This window comes from Mesocricetus auratus, unplaced genomic scaffold, assembly GCF_017639785.1.
Source record: "Mesocricetus auratus isolate SY011 unplaced genomic scaffold, BCM_Maur_2.0 Super-Scaffold_100676, whole genome shotgun sequence".
NCBI classification, from domain to species: domain Eukaryota; kingdom Metazoa; phylum Chordata; class Mammalia; order Rodentia; family Cricetidae; genus Mesocricetus; species Mesocricetus auratus.
In genome coordinates, this window is record NW_024429266.1 from 181,505,481 (window position 1) to 181,524,974 (window position 19,494).

A 19,494-nucleotide genomic window follows, 5' to 3' on the forward strand; every position below is an offset into this window, starting at 1 on the left:
CTGCCTTCCAAAACTACCAGGAGGCACTGAGGAACCTGGATTCATGGCCAGGCAATGTGCTGAGTAGCTATAGAAGGCCACTCTTTTGATACAAAATGTGGGGGGAAAAAACTAAATAGAGAACAGCAGTTATTTACTACAATCTGTGTAAAAAGAACTATGTACATCCCAGTGCTTGGATAAGAGAATTGCTCACACTGGTTGCTGGAGAGTAGGGGTAAGGTGAGGTGTGGGTGAGTGCCTACATTATAAAGTGATGGGGGAGAGGGGAGGTACTCCATCAAACATTGTGTATACATGTTAACTTTTTTTGTGCTCTATCAATGTGCTATGTATTTGAGAAGAACACATTTTAAAAATTAAGGGGCATAATTAGATTTGATGAAATGCAAATCCACAGGGCTGTGTGAAAAGTCCACAAGCATTGGTGGTGGTGGTGGCGGCGATGGGGCAAGAGCCCCTTGCACAAGGAGAGGTGACTTGGAGCTGGAGAGTGAGCACCCTGGCACTTGAGCAGGCTTGGATGGTTGTCTGCAGAGAAGGGCTGGGAAAGTCAGTGGGTCCCAGGCCCGCAGCCCAAGCTCAGCAGTTCCCAGACCGTTTGGCATTGGAACAGAGGCTGAGGAGGGGCCTGCCTGTGTCTAGGCTGTGTGCCCACGCACTCCGGCTTTCAGGCTGGCTCAGTGTTCTGCAGTGGAGTGTGACCGAACCAAGTCAGAGTCAGCTCAGAGTCCCGTGTAGCAGGGAGCTCTAGGATAGTGTCATTCTGAACGGTGAGAGTGATGGTGTGGATTAAGGGGTGAGGTGGGCTGGAAGGGGTAAGCTGGCCTCAGATATTTGAAGGGCTGTCAAATGTAAGAGGGAGGAAGGGAGATGTCCTGTTCTGAGCCTTCTAGGTTACTCAGGAGGTGTGGGGACAAACACTTGTTCTTGCCACTAGAAGGGTCCCCAAGTAACAGGAAGTACTAACCACATACCGAGTCCTCACTAGGTCATGGCTGGCCTGTCACTACATCGCCATTCCCCTTCAAACCAGGGCTGTGCCCACAGTTAGTAAATCACAGTCAAAATTTAAACTCTGCCCCTGCATGGTCACCTAGCATTTTAGGCTCAGCCAGGGTGCTCGTGGGAATTTTAGGACTGCAAATCTACCAAAGCCATGTATAGGAAGAAGGCTGGGATTCTTTTGTGGGTATGTTGGGCATGAGAAGACTGTGTGTGTGTGTGTGTGTGTGTGTGTGTGTGTGTGTGTGTGTGAGAGAGAGAGAGAGAGAGAGGGAGGGAGGGAGGGAGGGAGGGAGGAACAGAAATCGACAACATCCTCATCCAAGACCCTGTCAACTCCCCCCTCACTCCCCATTCTCCAGAGAGAATCCCCAGGCAGACCTGGGCCACACCTCAGGAGTTCAGGCAAGGGCTCCCTCAGCACCAGACGCCCAGCCCCGGCCCTACACTCACTGCAAGTCCTGAGGAGGTGCAGGCCACCACGCAGTGGTGGAAGGGTGGGTTTTAAAGGGGTGTAGTGTGAGTGTGGCTTGTGAAGGGGGTGTAGACTGTGTGTGGGGCCGGGTCGGGTGTGAAGGTGGGTGCGGGAGGGGGAGGGGCAGCACCAGGAAAGTATGGACCAACACTTGGGGCAATCTAGGCTCTACAGGCTGGGGGGTCTGGGCGGGGGCGGCGCACAGAGGAGGACAACTCTTCTCCCACGCGAGTGACTCAGCAGCGTGCGCGCGCGGGGCGGCGGGGGCGCGCGGCTTTCCTGAGCCTGGGGTGCCCGCCCCCGCGGGGGAACGTGACGCCATCGGCGCGCTGCGGGGGCGCGTGGGCCGGGAGATCCTGTGCTGTTCGTCAGCAACTCGCCAGCCGCCCACACTCCAAGCCCGTCCTCCGCTCTCACCCCCCAGCCTGGAGTCCCTGGAGTGGGATGGAGGAGGAAGGACTTTCCCCATGCAGGCGTGGCAGCAGTCCCCAGACTCAAGAGGGAGGCCACTGACTGGCAACAGAGCCCCTCCTGCTGCTCCTTGCTGGTCACAGGGGGACCAGTGGAAATTTCCAGGAATCTTAGCTCTGAAAGCCTCTTCCGGGATTTCCCCTTCATCCCACCCTCAGAGGCTCCACTGCCACAGCCACCTACTTCCAGAGAGCATTAGTGTCGCTCAGGCTCCCTTTCCCAGGGTCTTGAGATGTCTTTCAAGCAACCCACTAAGGGTTCTGCCTCTCTATTCTTGCTGACCTGAGGATATAAGCCAAGGGAGAAAATGAGTGGCCCAGTGGAGTAAGAGGGAAATCGAGGTCCAGACAAGGGGAGGGGTTGCTGCAAGGCTGTAATTGGGTCTGTGAGGGGCGACCTGCAGCAGCACAGTCTTGACCATAGGGTCTGAATTCAGGTGCTTAAAAAGATAACGATGTCAACCTACTGTCTGTACCTGCCTCCAGAAGTCCTGGGGGTCAGAGTTAAGGAGAGGACATTGCTGGTGTGTGTGTGTGTGTGTGTGTGTGTGTGTGTGTGTGTGTGTGTGTGTGTGTGTGTGTGCGTGCGTGGGTCCGTGCGTGTGTGTGTGTGTGTGTGTGTGTGTGTGTGTGTGTGTGTGTGTGTGTGTTACTAGGTAGCATGGAATAATCAAGGCTGTAGGCCAGGGCCTCTTGTACACAGAGACTCTGCAAGGGGAATCCTGATGCTAGCTAGACCCAACCAAACAATTCCCAACTGCTTTGCAGTTTTTGTTTCTGCTGTTTTTAAATAATCATTGTGTTACATTTTAGGACTGATTGAAAATTGTGGTAGATTGGAACCATTCATCGAGGAAGAAACTGCGGAGTTCCCTGCCTGTGCCAGGGATGGGAGTGCATTCCTGACTGCTGGAAGCAGGAGGCTGGTTTAACCTGGTAAGTTCAAGGAGAGGCACCAGTGCCAGGCCCTGGCCACAGGACAGCAAGCAGGGAGAGTCTGCAGAGAAAACCACTGCAGATCTCTCTCCATTGTCCTGTAACATTGAAGCTCCGTATCGCTACAGAGAACTCAGCTGCAGCTCTACCCAGTTTCTAGGGGGGCGTCTTCCTCCCAGGGGTTCACTCTTCTTTCCGAGGTCCTAGGAACCCTGCCTTTCCCCGATAGAATATTGGTGACAGCAGGGTGGGTGTGGACATCCTCTTTGCGGAGGATTACCAAGGTGCAATGGGAAACACCTACCTAGCCAAGAGAGACGAAGCTTGCCATGAAGAGAAGGAAGAAACAAAGCAAGACTGGCACTCACTGGGGAAGGGGTGGGTAGGGAGGTGAGCTGTCTCACTGCTAGGCCTGCATAGCCCTGGATGCACTTCCAAGCCCATTTCAGAAATACACTAGTATCACAAACACACCCACACCATGTGCCCACCCACCACCTCCACTGGCATCTTAGCATCACCCAGGAAATAGTTCGAGAAATGCCTGGCCGAGAAGCAGGACTAGAGGGCAGGCAGCCTGGTTCCTATTGTTTCCCAGGCAGAGTGGTGATCCCCATCCTGTCTCCTACCTCCATTCTCCTCCTGCCTTCCTCCCTCTCTCTGGGGTGAAGGATGGAACCTAGATCTTCCTGTGTGCCTCCTGCCATGAGCCACATCTCCAGCCCTTTTCTCCTCCCAGGGATACCGCCATGATTCAGGACTCTATCCTGTAGCGACATTTCTAATGCTCTTTCGACTTGCCAAGGGTATGTGTGTGACTAAGACCTTCATTAGGATATTTTCTCCTGCTTTGTTATCAGTGTGTTTCCTAGGCTAGGGGACCAGTCAGAGGCTGGGAATGGAAGTAGAGCTGAACTCTTCTTGCTCATAGATACGCTCAGATGCTAGAAGGTAAGCTTGGTGTCGTTGGGCTAACCGTGAGCCTCAGGGGGAGATCTTCCCTTGGTGTCGTTGGGCTAACCGTGAGCCTCAGGGGGAGATCTTCCCTTGGTGTCGTTGGGCTAACCGTGAGCCTCGGGGGGAGATCTTCCCTTGGTGTCGTTGGGCTAACCGTGAACCTCGGGGGGAGATCTTCCCTTGGTGTCGTTGGGCTAACCGTGAGCCTCGGGGGGAGATCTTCCCTTGGTGTCGTTGGGCTAACCGTGAACCTCAGGGGGAGATCTTCCTTCCAGTGAGCTCTTCCTCAGCCCTGACACAGTCCCCTTTCCCCATCTACTCCAGAACCCAAGAACCCTCTTGGCTGCGTGGACACCGGCTTTATTTATTTATTTCTCAACCAGCATTGCTTCATTGGGTACTGGCTCAGTGCTGAACTCTGCTTCATCTCCTACATCCTGGAGTTCATGGACTATCAACCCCTGCTGCTGGTTGTCTGTACTTCCCACTTTATAGCAGTGCCTGATGTAGCCAGGGGACATTTTACCACCCCAAACATTATCTCAGGATCCTTGAAAAGAGCAAGAGCTTTCCTGATAAAAAACAATGTTATGGGGAAACAAAGATATTTATTAAAGGTAGCAATCACTTACTTGGGAAGTGCTCTGCCCTCTTAAGCACAGCCAACCTCCAAGAGAGAGATTTACTTTCTCTTTTTCCTTTAATCTCTCGCCTGTCCTATGCTATGCACCCCTGTCCACATCCCAAAGGGTATGTGAGCTCTCCAAAATATAAATTAGTAATTATGGGTCAATAATTAAGTCAGAGCTAGCCAATGAGAAACAACAGCTTCATAATTAATATAGTGTCTCATGTGTTATTTGGGGGCTAAAGCGGCGACAGAACCCAGGCTGGGTCCCACAACACTTTCCCAGCACCTGATGCTTCTTCAGGCCTTCCTTCGTGGCCTCTTCAGCAAAGCTGAGACTCAGGGGAGACTGTCCTCTACAACCCGGATAACAGTGACTTTTCTGTGCTTCCACACTCACTCCCTCTGTGAGTGAGCTTTGTGTCTCTCCTCTTCCTCTTCTTCTCAAGGAGTTTCAATTAAAAAAATGAGTGGAAATAAGGATGTGGTAAGATTCTCAGCAACCTCCTTACCGGACGCCTTGTGCCCCTAAGCTTCCTCCTGCCCCGGTGTTCAGTCAACCCGTGCTGTCAGGCAGCCTTCTCTGCCGGCAAGCACTGTCCTGGGAATGGTCCACAAACACGTTTCTATGTGGAAGTGAGAAAGACTAATAACGTGCGTGGATGGTTTTTATCCAGTCCTGAAAGTGGCACTTTTACCAAGAGAGATAAACCTGAAGTGCTAAAAACAATCTGTGGAATTGTGGCATAGGGAAGATATTCTGTAGAGTGCCTGTGGATCTGCTTCCCCTCTCCAGCCCTCTGAACCCGGGTAGGTAGCTACAGTTTGCTCTCCAGCACCATGGGATCATCCTGATGGGATCTTCGAATCCATCACCATGGAGAGTCAGAGCAACAGGATGAAGAGTTAGAGCTCTAAGCCTAGTCTTGTGACTAACTAGTTTGGAAGCCCCAGTCACTTTCCCTCAAACTTGCATTTTCTCAATTGCAGAAACCGGGACCAGGTGGCCTTAAAGTATTCTTCTAGTACTGACATTTGCTTGATTTCCCAGGGGGATCCATGAAGTCCTTTAGTCCCTGCAGCTCTAGCCAAGATGGAGTAGCCTGATGGCAGCACAGGGCACAGGAACCTTCTCTAGGAAGGGACTTGGGAAGGATGCAGGCATACCCTCTGTCCATAACAGCCTGCCTGGGGAAAGGCTAGGTACGGCATTGCTTTTAGTTACATAACACTCCCGATTCTAGCAAAGAACAACAGCAAAACAGCCTGTTCCCAGAACCCCAGCACATACAGGCACATGCATACACACTCACATACACACACTTGCATGTGTGTGCGCCTGCACACATGCATGTACACTGTACACATCCTTGCCAATGGTGGTTTTGTAGCCACCAGCACCTGTGGGAATCTGAGAAACTCTTCACGTATTTCCTTTTTTCCAAAAGTGCCTCGTTTAAGAAAAGCATCAGACAGATGACTTGTATCTTTTAGGTCTGGCCTGAGATAGTAGGGTCTCCTCAGTCCCCTGCCATCATTTAACATCATTTGGGCCTCTTCTCTCTCTGGTCTCTCCCTGCATCCTCTCCACCCCCGCGGGCGCTGCATAGTGAAGGGCCACCCTTCATCCCGGTAGGAGCAGTCTGCAGAAGGGACTTACCACCGGGCGGGCCTGCTTTTTATGAACATGGAAGCTGTTGCCCAGGGTTGTACTGTATCCTCCTCACTGGCCACTATTGTCCCTGTAGGTCACTTTGCCTTTTCCTTGAGAACACTGGGGCTTCCCATTTTAGGGAAAAAGTCACAGAGTTCCTTCTTCTCACCAGAGGGCAGGGTGGTAACTCACGTGTTTGATATCCTTAAGAGAAGGGCAAATAATTTTAAAGTGCGGCAGTTGGGGATGCGCTTTCCGGCCGTGAAGTTGTCAGATCTCATAGAGCTCACGGGTCATGGTGACTTTGTCCTGCCTGGCCACTTGACAAGGTCAAGCCTACAAGTCACAGCTCTGGAATAGTCTGGGTGCATGCTGTCTGGTGGTAGGGGAATGAAAGGGCAAGGCACAGATGACCAAAGGTGACCTAACAGAGCAGAAGGAACCCGTGGATTCCAGTCTACTGCTGCTCTCTGAGACTAGATGATCCGCTTCGTTTTCCTTGGTCTTGGTTTCCTCGTATGGTGAAGTGCTGTGCTTAATGAGAGCCCAGGATAGTGCTAAATAAGTGGTAGTCCATAGTTCTTAAACTTCACAGCCACTCCTTAAAGCACCTCCTTTTTCTATGTGCAAAAATGGGCTGTAAACGGGGATAAGGTGAGGCCAGGTAAGACAGGTCTCCTGCCCGGGGGTGCTTCTGAAATCCCAGGTTCTCGGACACTCAGACCTGAAATGTGCTGTGTTTCAGAGGTTTCCCAGAGCTCTTTCTGCCTGAGAACTCCGCTTGTCCCCTCACTTCACTCCTATCTTTTTCTTTCTTTGAAGGCCTGCAGAACCAGAAATGAAGCCAGCTGTCCCCTTCCTGCATGGAAGTGACAAGCTCTTTGCAGCTTCTGTAGGGAACCTGCACTTGGTGCTTTTCCAGAGTGAAGCAGAAAGTGACTGCAGTGTCCTGAGCTTGGAAGACTGCCAGAATTCTCCTGGTTGAGAACCTGCCAGAGTGTCCCCAGGATCTCTTATGAAGCTGCTGCCATTCTGTGTCCTGGACCATGGAGTTTATGTCTAGAAAAAATGTTCTGGCTTCCCAATAAGGGAAGTTGGCGTAAAAGTCTCTACATGGGATTTAAACTCTGGAGTTGGGTCTCCCTTTAGACCTTGGTCTAACTGTGGGTCCTTGCTTACTCTTCTTTCCCACATTATACCATTTAGCTTCCTCCCCACCCAGCCCTAACCCTGTCTGTCTCCTCTCCTCCCCAGGAAGTGACCTTTGGAATTCAGGTGCACAGATACTTGCTGAATGAGCATCTCCAACTGCTATGCTTCTGGCTTGGGTCAGGGCCAAGAGGAACCTGTCCTGGGATGCCTCTGTGGGGGCCTGTGCTGGGATGCCTCTGTGGGGGCCTGTGGTGTTGCCCGTGTGATATGGGAAGGGTTGGAAATGGGGAAATGGAGATTCGATGCATTGGGGGGGAGTGGTCCCCAGAAGCCAACGAATGGCTTGAGTCTCTAAAATGTTTGTTTTTGTTTTTTCCCCTTGTATTACTGGACAGAAAGAGGATCAGTTTGGGCCTTAGCAAAGGTCTGGGCAGCAAATCTTTATAAAGATCTGCTGTGTGCCAGCTTGCAGGAGTGGACAGGATTCACTCCTTCCTCAAGTGAACCCTCATCTGACCCCACTTTCTAACTAGTTTGTGGACGTGGTTAGATAGATGAGTGAGCTTTGGCAGTCTAGGCTAGAGGCATGATGAGACTGTTCATACCCACTGGCATGGCTCAGGCAGGGACATTCTGTCAGAGGAAGCAATGTCTGCATGCAACACAGATGTCTCCCAGGACTGAGTCTGCTAGACGATTTCCTTTCTGACTGTCCTTGGCTCTTACTGTTTTCTGACACAGATTCTCACCTCTAGCCAAGAAACTCTTCCGTCTGGTTCCGAGTCTCTGTGTTTGCCCATTTCTTTTACTCCGTAATGTGGAAAGGGGGTGGCTCCAGGCAGCTGCAGTACTCTCACACCTGCTTAAACACTTCTAGATGCGTCTCGTTATATGTCACATAAGGACCACTTCCTCCTTCGGACATCTTAACCGACTGGACATCTGATTCATTTAGCCCACTGGTAGACCTTCACCCTCCTGAGAACTTCCAGGGCAAACTAGCCAGATGCCGCCAGAGATCGCCCTCACTCAACAGTAGAGATCTCTGCTTCAGTCAGCATCTTAGACAACTCTGGCTGGAAGGCACATGCATGAATCATCTAGCCATCCCCGGACTCTAGCCAGCATGAAGCTACGGAGCTGTAAAGATGACTCGAGATTTGTTTCATGTAGTGCTAGTGGGTGAAGCTCAGTGCTAGAACATGTACAAGGCCATGGGTTCCATCTCCATCGGGAGAAGGAAATGGGCACCAGAGGAAGAAGGGGAGAGGACATTTGGGAGAAGAGAGGGGAAAAGAGAAGAAAGGAGAATGGTAGTGAAGAAGGGGAAGGGTGCTCCAGGAAGGCGAGGGAGGAAGACCAAGGTCACAGTAAATACGAAGGCTCTTGAGCTTTTACCCTGAGTTGGGGAGCTTGGAGTAAGAGCTGAATTTGAAACGCAATGCCCAAATCTTACCTTGAAGTGAGTAATCAGCTACCTCTGGGGCTGGAGATGCAGGCAAGCCCAGGGATTCCCAACTAAACCCATGACTGAGTAGGTGGGCAAGTGTGCTGGAGTGGAAGCTGTGGACACAAAGGCTGCATGGGGCCATGCGCTTCCACCAAGGGGACTTTTCCAGGTCAGGCTAAGGCCTGCCTCCAGCCAGGAAAAAGATAATAATCAATTCTGTAGCTGCTGTGAGCCTTGATTGAAAAAACAAAGAGGAGGGAACTATGTTTGCTGCTTTCATTAAGCAGCGTAAGCAGTGGGGGCTCGTGCATAGCAGGAGCAGGAAGCAGGCAGAGAAAGGATGTTAACCCCTAGGGCTTCTGTAACATGTCTGTACTCATCCGCCTCCACACTGCTGCTTTCTGAGCCTGGATGCCAATGCCAACCCCTTTGTGTGTCCCCCAGCGGAAGGAGGGAGAGAGGCCAGGCTGCACAGTCATCCCCATCAGATGGCCACTAAATGATCCATCGTTTCCCAGGCCCTGAGCTCCTGATTCTTCCAGTGTTGGGCAAGACGAGGAATCGATGGCTGTTGTGATGGGCTGTGCATATGCATGCGTGTGTGTGTGTGTGTGTGTGTGCGCGCGCGCATGTGCGCGCCCGTGTTTTAGATGGTATCTAACAATTCCTGGCCCTTCAAACTCTTTTGCCCATCTGTAGCTGCCTACCTAAGGCATACTCTTCTGTAATGAGGGCAGAGAGGAATAAGCAAAGATTTTCAGCAAAATTATGATCTGAAGTCCTCTCTTGCATCTCTCCGCCCTCTGCATGGTAGAGAACCAACTTAGCAGGTAGGGCCCAGGGGCACAACTGCTGTTTCTCTTCCCCTCCTCTTCCTGTTTACATGGATCTCTCTCTCTCTCTCTCTCTCTCTCTCTCTCTCTCTCTCTCTCTCCCTCCCTCCCTCCCTCCCTCCCTCCCTCCCTCCCTCCCTCCCTCCCTCTCTCCCTCCCTCCCTCCCTCCCTCCCTCCCTCCCTGCTGGCTCCACCTAGCCCTGACCTGTAATACAGGATGCACAGAGGATAAGCATTCAGAATGGGGCCGCCGGTAGAAGCTAGAGTGGGCTAAACACCCAGTGAGCAACAGTGACTCATTCCCAAATTCTATGGGGAAATGTTGTGAAGTCAGGCAAAAATATGGGAAAAGAAATGTAATTCCAGGGGCCTCCAGCCATCCAAGGTGTGAGTTATTTTGCAAAGAAGGGAAGAAAGTTTCGAGGTAAGTATATTATTACTCTTAAAGTTTCTAGGTATCTAGGCCTGAGGAGAAGGGGAAGTCTGGAGAGTCTGGAGAAAGTGGGAAGCTAATGATATGATGAACCCCTCGGTGCCTAGCCAACTTTCTAGGTAAAATGCTCCCAGCTGCTTCTACTCCCCTCCACCATGCTGGTTGATTCTTATTTTTGCTCCATAGGAAGCAGAAGCAGGGCAGGGAAGACAAGGACGACACATGGTATTGACATGTGAGGCCGGAGAGGAATCCAGGTGAACCCTCAATCTCTGAATTCCTAGCAGGAACATCTGCACAGAAGGGGGGCTCTCTAGGACCCTGTGGGGTCTGCAGAGACATCCTCATTCCAAGAACAAGATAGTCACCAACCCTTCTTGATCACAGCTTCCCAGTGAGATGCAAAGAAAGTGAGGGTGTAGTGGTGAGAAGGAAGATACTAGACGTCATGAGGAGAGACTTCAGCTGAAGAATCCTAAACGTCAGGCTGTTACGGCTGCTCCTAAGGAAGTAGGGTGGAATTGTCCTCTCTGTTGGGGGAAAAGGCCGCATAATATCTGGGAAGAATGTTGTCCTTATCTGAGATGTGGGTGTTGAGGGAAAACTGCCTTGCAGCTTTACATACCAAAAAAGAAAGATAGTCATAAAACTGAAAGACAAATGTGCCATGGGGTTGAATCAGATGCATTAGGTCTATCAAGCTGGGCCATCCTAGATCTCCACCCCTGGGGTTCTGTGACTCTGTTCAAACTGGAGCTGTGATCCAGCATGGCTGACCCACCTTCTTAACTCCACAGAGATGGGAGAGACAGTGAGGTAGGGGCAGAGAAGAGGTAAGCTTTTGAGAAAAGCTTCAACCTTCCCAAGTGTCTTCCAGACACAAAGCACATGCAGGGTGAGCAGAGATGAGGTGTTTTGCCCTCCCACGTTGTCCCTCCCTCTCCCTTAGCATCACACCGCCGGGCTGGCATTCACCAGGTACTAATTGCCACAGGGCTGTTCTTCCCTTCCCTGTCTAATCAGAGAAGTAATACTGACAGGATTGTCAAGCTTTCCCAATACAGAGAGCACAGTCCAGCGCCCTTCAACTCTTCCTATTCCATGGACCTCATGAGTGGAGAAAATTCTCCAGGCCTTAGACTGCCGGGGCACAATTAACCTTTCTCCTGGAATCCAAGATGAGGTTTCCAAATAACCAAAGGGAAATAGGTCTTGCCGTAAGTAGCTATAACAGAAACTTCCAGAAGCATTGCATTCAAAGAGCTGTTTCCATTCTCATTGTTCCCTTCCCACGACTGCCAACCACCCTGCACGCAGTTACGCTTCTGAGTCAGAGGTGAGCTCGAGCCAGGTGAGTCCTTAAGCTGTAACAGAGACACCCACAAGTCTGGAAGGTTGCTCCTGTGTCCCCCTTTGGCACCGCAGGGACTCAGAGTGAAGATGCTTACTTGGGTCAGAAGGCAGAAAGCTTCCCCAAGTGAGCCACTCCTGGCTTTGACTCCCCCTGCATCAGATAAAGAGCCACCTCTTTGCCCTGGGCAGGGTGGTCTCCACCCTGCATCTTCCTATTCCAGCTTCCCTGTCTGTTCATATCCCTCCTGTCCTTCAGCTCTAGCCCCCCTGCTCTAAAACTCCGTGCTTGACCCCAGCCCCTTTAAAGCTCTTAACAAACCTCCTGATCAAGTCGTCTTCTTGGTGCCTCACTATTTAAACAGTTGTACTATGCAAACTCCCTTCTGAATTTTTCCTAGCTTAAATCCCTCAATGGTCTTCTACTTTGGCTTAATTTTTTACCCCCCCATTTCCTCTCAATTTTATCTCTTATTCCCGAGAGTTACCAATATCCCCAACCAGTTTAAGCTCATGTCTCTCATTTTTTTGCCCCAAAGATGGTCTAGATACTTCCTTTTGCTCCAACCACCACAGAACCTCAAACATGTATCTCAAGCGCTTCTTTGCGGGGATCTCCTTGACACATTTCTATCCAAGGCATCTCCATCCGCTTTACTTCACATTAACCCAGCCCTTCACTCTTACATGCTGGTTTCCCCTATCTGCTCACACCCACTTTCCTCTCCCACCTCCTCTTCCCCACTCACTCCGGTCTCCTGCTCAGGACGCCCTTGCCGAGGGCGGCGGGGGATGTGTGCTGAAGCAGGGCTCCGGCGGCAGCACAACAACTCGGGGGACGCTCCTTCTCCTTGTCAGCTATCACCCCGGGTACCACCGAGTGCTGGTGGGGCGGCTGGGGAGCCTGAGCCCTGCTGCTGGGGCCCGGCTGGGGCTGTGCCAGGAGCTGTCCGTGGTGCTGAAGTGGCGGCTCCGGCGTGGCGGGTATGAGCTGTCCGTGGTCCTGAAGAGGCTCCTGGGCCGCAGTGGCGGCCGGAGCGCTGGTTGTAGGAGCAGGCAGTGGGGCTGTCGATGGGGGAACGAGCCCTGGCGGAGGCTGGGCTTGCAGAAGCTGCTGGTGTTCCCACAGGCTGCGGTTCTCCGCGCTCAGCTCGTCTAGACGCCGCTCCAGCTCATCGATGCGCTGGCGCTGGGTGTGGATGAGGCTTTGCTGGTTCTGTACAATGGCCGTGAGCTCCTTGAGGTAGAGCACGGCGCGCACCGGGTTCTCCAGCAGGCTCTCCATGCCGCCCGCCGCCGCCGCCTGCACCCTGCCTGCGCCTCGGCGGGCGGCGGGGAGCGTGAGCGCGCAGGAGCCCAGCAGCCCCGGCGGTCGGCGGCCTCCTTCCCTCTCTCTTTCTCTCTCCCTCCCCTTCCCGCCGCCGCCTGCGCGTCACCGCCACACAGGCTTTCGCACACGCACTGAGGGGCGGACCCGGCGCCAGGACCCACCTCCCACCTCTGGGCTTCGTGAGGGACTCTGCTTTCCGGAGGGCAGGGAGGAGAGAAGGGGCACGAGTGGGGAGCAGCGGGAAAGAGGCCGGACTATGAGGGATTCTCCATGGGAACCCAGGATGCAGAACAGTCCTATGAGCTAGGAAGGAAGAGCCAATCCAAGCAGTAGCACTGGGAAAGTGCAAAGGGACCAAGAAAAAGACAAAAAGGAAACTACTAAAGAAAGAGGAAGAATAAAGGGAGGTGGGTACAGAGGAAGAGAGAAAGATAAGCAACCGGCTTTAAAAGGTCACAATCTCGTTTTTCCTATATCTAACCATCTCAGAGGCTGGGAACCATTTATAAGACCTTCTGAGGAGGGGGACTCACCTGCCTCTTTGATGCTCAACAATTTGCTTTTATGGATGCCCTGGAATAGAGGTCCATGAACAGTCAAGAGACTAGAAAACATGCGTGGTCTGTTTCTTAGTTCTGCTAGGAGTAAATTAAAACAGGAAGGCTCTCATGCAGGGTTTTCTCTGGAAATAACATCTCATGGCTATTTGTACCAGAACAGAAACTAAATAGAGCAGGGCCTCTGTGGCTACTGCTTCCAGAACGTTCTGAGGCAACCATTCTGTTAGGCATCTAGGAAGTACACGCAATTAGTAAATCCTGGATTAGGAGATAGTATAATGATAAGGTTAGATCAGGATGGATTTGTTGGCTTCTTGTAGCTAACGAACAGTGGACAAAAGAGGTGATAATCAACATTGAAATGTGGCAGTAAGTCATAGAGCTGTGACCCGAGTGTTGTCAGAGTCACCAGTCTGTGTTTCTGGGAAGGTTTCTTGGCAGAGTTAACATCTGAGTAAGGACGGATTTTCCTGGAAGCTGGGAGACATGAATCAACATGCAATGATCTGTTCATTTCTACAGTCTTTGCATATAAAACACCCACTGAATGCAGCATCATATGAGGTCAGCCAGGAAGAAAATTAAGGCAGGGAGGTTGCTAGTGCTGGATTTACTCTAGAAATGAGGTCTCAGGGCATCTGGAGTCATAATTCACACGCAACAATCTGTACTCATTCTGACTACACAGTTCAGTGGATTTTGACATTGTATACCCAATCATTCATCACTACAAACAAAATGGCTATATGTAATAAGCACCCCTTTGCTCTGTTCAACTTCTTGTCTCCCCCCACGCAGCTAAGCATTCACCTGCTTCCTCTAAATGCACATTAGTTTTGCCTGTTGTGGAATTTAATATTAATGAAATCACATAATGTATACTTGCTCCCGCCTGATGTGTTTGAGGTCAGTCCATTCTGTTACAAGTATCATTAATTTATTTTTACTTTAGGGTGAGCAGAAGCAGATATAGTTCAATCCTTCCTCCTATTGATGCTGTTGATGGGCATTTTAGTTGTTCAGCACTTTTAAGAAAGAAAAGTTTGTTGATTGCACGGCAAAGGGAAAAGAGCTGGGTAGATGTTTGCCTTGCTGATATAGAATCAGTGGACACATGTTTTGAATGGTTTTTTTCAAGAGTGGAAATCTAGAATTGAAATTCCTGGATTATTCGAAACACAGGCTTAGCTTTGGAAGAGATTTCCTGACGATCTTTTCACAGTGGCTGCTTTTGTTCTCAGTGGCAGTGCAGAAGCCTCTGGTATTTCTCCTTGCTGGGATTTCTTTGTCCTGGGTTGACTTTTCTTTTCTTTCAGCACTTGCAAACACTGTGTCAGGGTCCTTGGCTAGCATTTTCTGACAACCATTCTTATTCCCATTATGACTCGAAAGAAAAACAGAAACAATGGGAATGGCAGGGACATGGAATTCACAGGCAGAGTTTTGAAACAGCTGCTCTCAATATGTTTAAGGATTTAAAGATATATATGAACACAATGAGGCAAGAAATGTGATTTAAAAAATAACTAAATGGGATTTCTAAGCAGTTTTCACCTCTGAGAATGTAATATCTAAAATGAAAATTGTACTGGGTGGGATTCCCAGCAGATAGATATTGCAGAAGTTTTAAGCATCAGTGAGATCAAACATAAACTGTCTAAATTGGCTTATGTTCCTCTATAGGTCACTGAGTCTCTGGTGTCATTTTGTCAGTTTTTTAATTTTCTGTGTTACAGTTTGAAGATTCAACTGTATAAAGTCCATCTTCTTAAAAACATCCTTCCAGTTTTGTTCTTGGTTGGCTATGCTTATTTTCTCTTGTTTTGTTCCTGGTTGGCTGTGCTTGTTTTCTCCTATTTTTGGGTCCTCCTTTCCCTGGCTCTGCACATGTGTAGTAATTCTTTTTACATACTGTGATTTTCCTAAATCCACATTTTGTTGTTTTCTCTTTAAGATTGCTGGCCATTGTTCTAGCAGTAGAAAAGTCTCTTAGGGGTTGGCTTGGTTTTGAACTTTGGCAGGATGATGACCACTCTAGGGCTGACTCATCTTTCCTGATGAGGGCTGATCTCTGCACCCACTGGTCCAGGGTGTATGAGCCCCAAGTGTTCAGACCATAGCTCACCAGGGCTCAGTGTGATCCCACGGGGCTCAGTTTTACAGTGCTCCACTCTGTGTATTTCAGTTTAGTAACCATGAGGTAGAATAGAAAGACGGAACATTACTGGGACATAGACAGTGAAAGGGGCCCCTCATCTGGAAACCATGTTGAAGCTTTTTGTCAACCGAGAGTCAAGGATTCCAACACAATGAGCAACATCTCATGAAGGTCTCTCTCTTTCCAAATAAAAACCTGAAAATTTGTAGACAGCTTGTCAGAAATCCCCTTTATAATTAAGGGGTGCCTTCTAATTCCCTTGTGCAATCCCAGTGACTCCTGATTCACCCTTATCAGATTATAACCCCATTCAAGATACTTCTCCAACCACCCTATAATTTCACTTATCAGAAATAGTAGCCCTTTAAAGTGTAGCTTGAGAGCCACCAACATGGTATATATGGTTAATATTAAGACACTTAACTATTACTTCCCTTTAAAAGTCTATGCTCCATGGGTAGTGGTGGCGCACACCTTTAATCCCAGCACGCAGGAGGCAGAGGCAGGCCTTTGTGAGTTTGAGGCCAGTTTGATCTATAGAGCTATAATAATAACAACAACGATGATGATAGCCCATGCCCACACTTGAATATATCTTATTCTTTCCCAGGATATCTCTTTGTCTTAGCCATTGTGCACAGCATCTAAGGTAAAAATGTCTTTTAGTAAACTGCAACCATCCATTAAGAAGTTGACATTTGTCAGCAGATTCAAAGGGGATGCTTCAGTTTCTGGAGGTTCTTCTTTACCGTCTGTCCTAGTTTTCTTTCTGTTGCTGGGATAAACATCATGACCACAAGCAATGTGGAGGAAATACAGTTATAGAACACTATGAAAGTGTACTAACTGGTTTTGTGTGTCAACTTGACACAAGTTAGAGTCATCAGAGGAAGGAGCCTCAGCTGAGGAAATGCCTCCATGAGATCCATCTCTAAGGCATTTTCTCAATTAGTGATCAATGTGGGAGGGCCCAGCTGGTCCTGGGTTCTATAACAAGATGGGCTGAGCAAACCAAGGGGAGCAAGCCAGTAAGCAGTTCCCCTCCATGTCCTCTGCATCAGCTCCTGCCTCTGGGATCCTGTCTTGACTTCTGTCAGTGATGAACAGCAATGTTGAAGTGTAAGCCAAATAAATCTTTTCCTCCCCAACTTGCTTTTTGGTTATGGTATTTGTTGCAGCAAAAGAAACCCTAAGACAGAAAGGAAATGAGGGCAGGAACTCAAGGCAGGAACCCAGAGGCAGGAACTGAAACAAAGGCCATGGAGCAATAGTGTTTACTGGCTTACTCAATCTGTTTTCTTATATAACATAGGACCACCTATCCAGGGTGGCTTTGCTCACAGTGGGTTGGATCCTCCTATATCAGTTATTAATAAAGAAACTATCTCACAGAGCTGCCTACAGGTCAATATAATGGAGGCATTTTTTCAAATGAGGTTCCTTCTTCACAGGTAACTCTAGTTTTTGACAAGTTGATGAAGCACTAAACAGCACACCTTGCTTCCTTTTCTCTCATGCCTGATGGCACATTTTGGCCAGGTCAGCATATTGCTTTTCTCCCCTGCACCTACCCCATGCCACCCTTTGTGTCCTTAGCCCAGAGAAACCCATGTGCTCTGCTTCAATTTCCTCCATTATTATAGCCTTGATGATTTTCCAAGCAGACAGTCAAGGTGATGGGACGATCAGTTGCTTTGCTTAGCCAAGAAACTGTACATAGCTCTGAGCAGCTAGTCTGAAAACTGATTTTTAAACATGTGTTCATACTGGAATACAATGTTTTTCTTGTGGTCGATGGCAGGAGGACAAGTGCAGTCTTGAGTCTTGGCTTCTGGGAAATGTATTGTTGTCCAATGCTAAAACCTACATGTAACTAACATGTGAATGTTAGGTACATTCCCTGTTTTCGATGCCCCCTACGTGTGCATTTCCAGGATAGTGGGCAATGAGCCCTTCCAAGTATGTGGAACATGCCGGCACCTACATGATCTGAAGCAGATAGGTGAGGAAATATTAGCTCTCATTAGGATAGTACCACTTATTTATGTATTTACTGGGGTTAGAACCCAGGACCTTATGCACACTTAGAAAGTGTTCTTTTTTCATTGTGGTAGTTTGAATGTAATTGGCCCCATAATCACAGAGATTGGCACTATTCAGAGGTGTGGCTTTGTGGCAGTAGGTGTGACCTTGTTGAAGCAAGTGTGTCACTGGTGGGGTGGGCTTTGAGGTTTCCTGTGCTCAAGACATCATCCAGTGTCTCAGTCCACTCCTGTTGCCTGCAAGACGTAGGACTCTCAGCTACTTCTCCAGCACCATGTCTGCCTGCAGGCTTCCGTGTCCCACCATGATGATAATGGACTGAATCTCTGAAATGTAAGTGATCTATCCCAATTAGATGTTTTCCTTTATATGAATTGTCATGGTCATAGTGTCTCTTCACAGCAATAACTAACTAAGACAGTCACCAAGACATATTCATTCTCCATATAAAATTTGAGTCTCAATGTAGTGTTGACTTCCACAGGCAAGGCAGCACTTGGGAACTGGATCACAAGGCTTTAGAGTCTAATGTTCAGACTCTTCCCCAGCCAACTGTGAGGAGTGGGGAACTGTGGAAGAACAGCCTCATTTTTGGGTTCCTCATGCTAGACCATGCTGTGAGCACTGGCCTCTGGGTGTTGTGGTTCTTCTTTCTCTGCACCATCTCACCTTCACTTTCAACATTGTAGAAGTCTATCATCTCTCCTAATGATTCCAACCAAAATGGATCATTTACTCTTTCCCAAAGTCAAACACATTTTCTATCTTTCTGATGTTTTATACTCTGTCTAAAGTGCTCTTCCTCATCTCAAATATCTACATGTTCAAATCTTGTCTGATCAAGGCTCTGCACCCTATGCTACAAGTAGCTTCCAATTTCTCTTCTTCTGGGTGATTTCCCATATCAGCTGGCTCTGGGACTACATGCCCATGATCTGTGAATGCTCAAACAGGACCAAAGCCCAACATAGAGACTGGCATGAAGTCTCTCCCCTAGCTGAGGAGCTATTGGCAAATGACAACTTCTGAGGGGGGGCACTTTCTCCTAGAACGTTGACCATGCTCCAGGGGAAGGCCACACATCCGGGAATGTTTGGGCAGTGCAAATGGAATCTGATGGGTATCTAAAGGGCAGGGGGGAGGTACACAAAGTTGGATGGATAGGGGAGGGAAGTGGACCTGACAGGAGTTGGGGTAGGTGTAAAGAGAAGCTTTTTCCTTGAGAGAAGCCTTCCCGCCAGCCATAGCCGCATCAGTCCCAAATAAACACACAGGAGGCTATATTAATTATGAAGCTGTTGGCCTTGCTTGTTTCTTACTGGCTAGTTCTGACTTAAGTAATTACCCCATAATTGTTAATCTAAGTATGTCTCTTACCGGAGAGTAGTTCCGGGCTTCCTACCCCATGGCGTTACATCTCGACTCCTGTGTTTCTCCTTCCCAGAGTCCTCCTCGACTCCTAGTCCCACCTATCTAGATTCCTATTGGCCCAACAGTGCTTTATTGACATGATCACAGGACTTCCCACGTCAGGTAGGGGTGAATATGATATGGACAGATTAAATGAGATTCTAAAAGAATTTTAAAAAATGAAACTGTGGAGCAGGTCATTTCTAGGCTCTCTCTTAGCTGTGATACTAACATGCTGTGATGGTTAATGCTATTTGTCAACTTCCTGTGAATTCTGTTGACTGAGTTGAAATAAATGAGACTATCAGCTTTGGGGAAATAAAAACAGTCAGCCTTTCCTGGGAGTGTCTAGCTCTGCTTTTGTGGGCACTTGCTTCACTGGCATATAATAACAAGGCCACTGGTTTTAGTCAGCATATTTCTATTTCACCCTGTGTTTGGTCCCCAGCCTATGGCACCAATAGAACTGAATCCTCTAGAAGTGGGACATGGGGGGAGGAAGTTAGGTGGCTGAGGACATGCCTATGAAAGAGGTATTAGAACGCTGGCCCAGCCTCTTCCTCTCTCTTGTTTTAGTGATTAGCTTTTTTGACCATGTGTTCCCAATCACGATGTGGCAGGCAGGGTCAGAGCCAATGAATCATGGATA

The 19,494-nt window shown here is 49.1% G+C and overlaps 1 protein-coding gene across 7 annotated transcripts in view; it reads right to left on the reverse strand.

Moving 5' to 3' along the window:
• Positions 1–12,736, reverse strand: part of Iqsec3 (IQ motif and Sec7 domain ArfGEF 3) — a 93,545-nt gene extending 80,809 nt beyond the window's left edge. For 4 of the 7 annotated variants that reach the window (XM_013110417.3, XM_040737510.1, XM_040737511.1 and 1 more), the window contains exon 1: positions 12,094–12,735. In XM_013110417.3, the coding sequence (XP_012965871.1) occupies positions 12,094–12,629 (536 nt within the window). In that variant the 5' untranslated portion in view covers positions 12,630–12,735. Of the gene's footprint in view, positions 1–12,093 lie in introns of all 7 variants that reach the window. The other 3 variants (XM_005066037.3, XM_040737512.1, XM_040737513.1) reach the window with 2 other exon arrangements.
• Between the last annotated feature and the right edge of the window lie 6,758 nt (positions 12,737–19,494).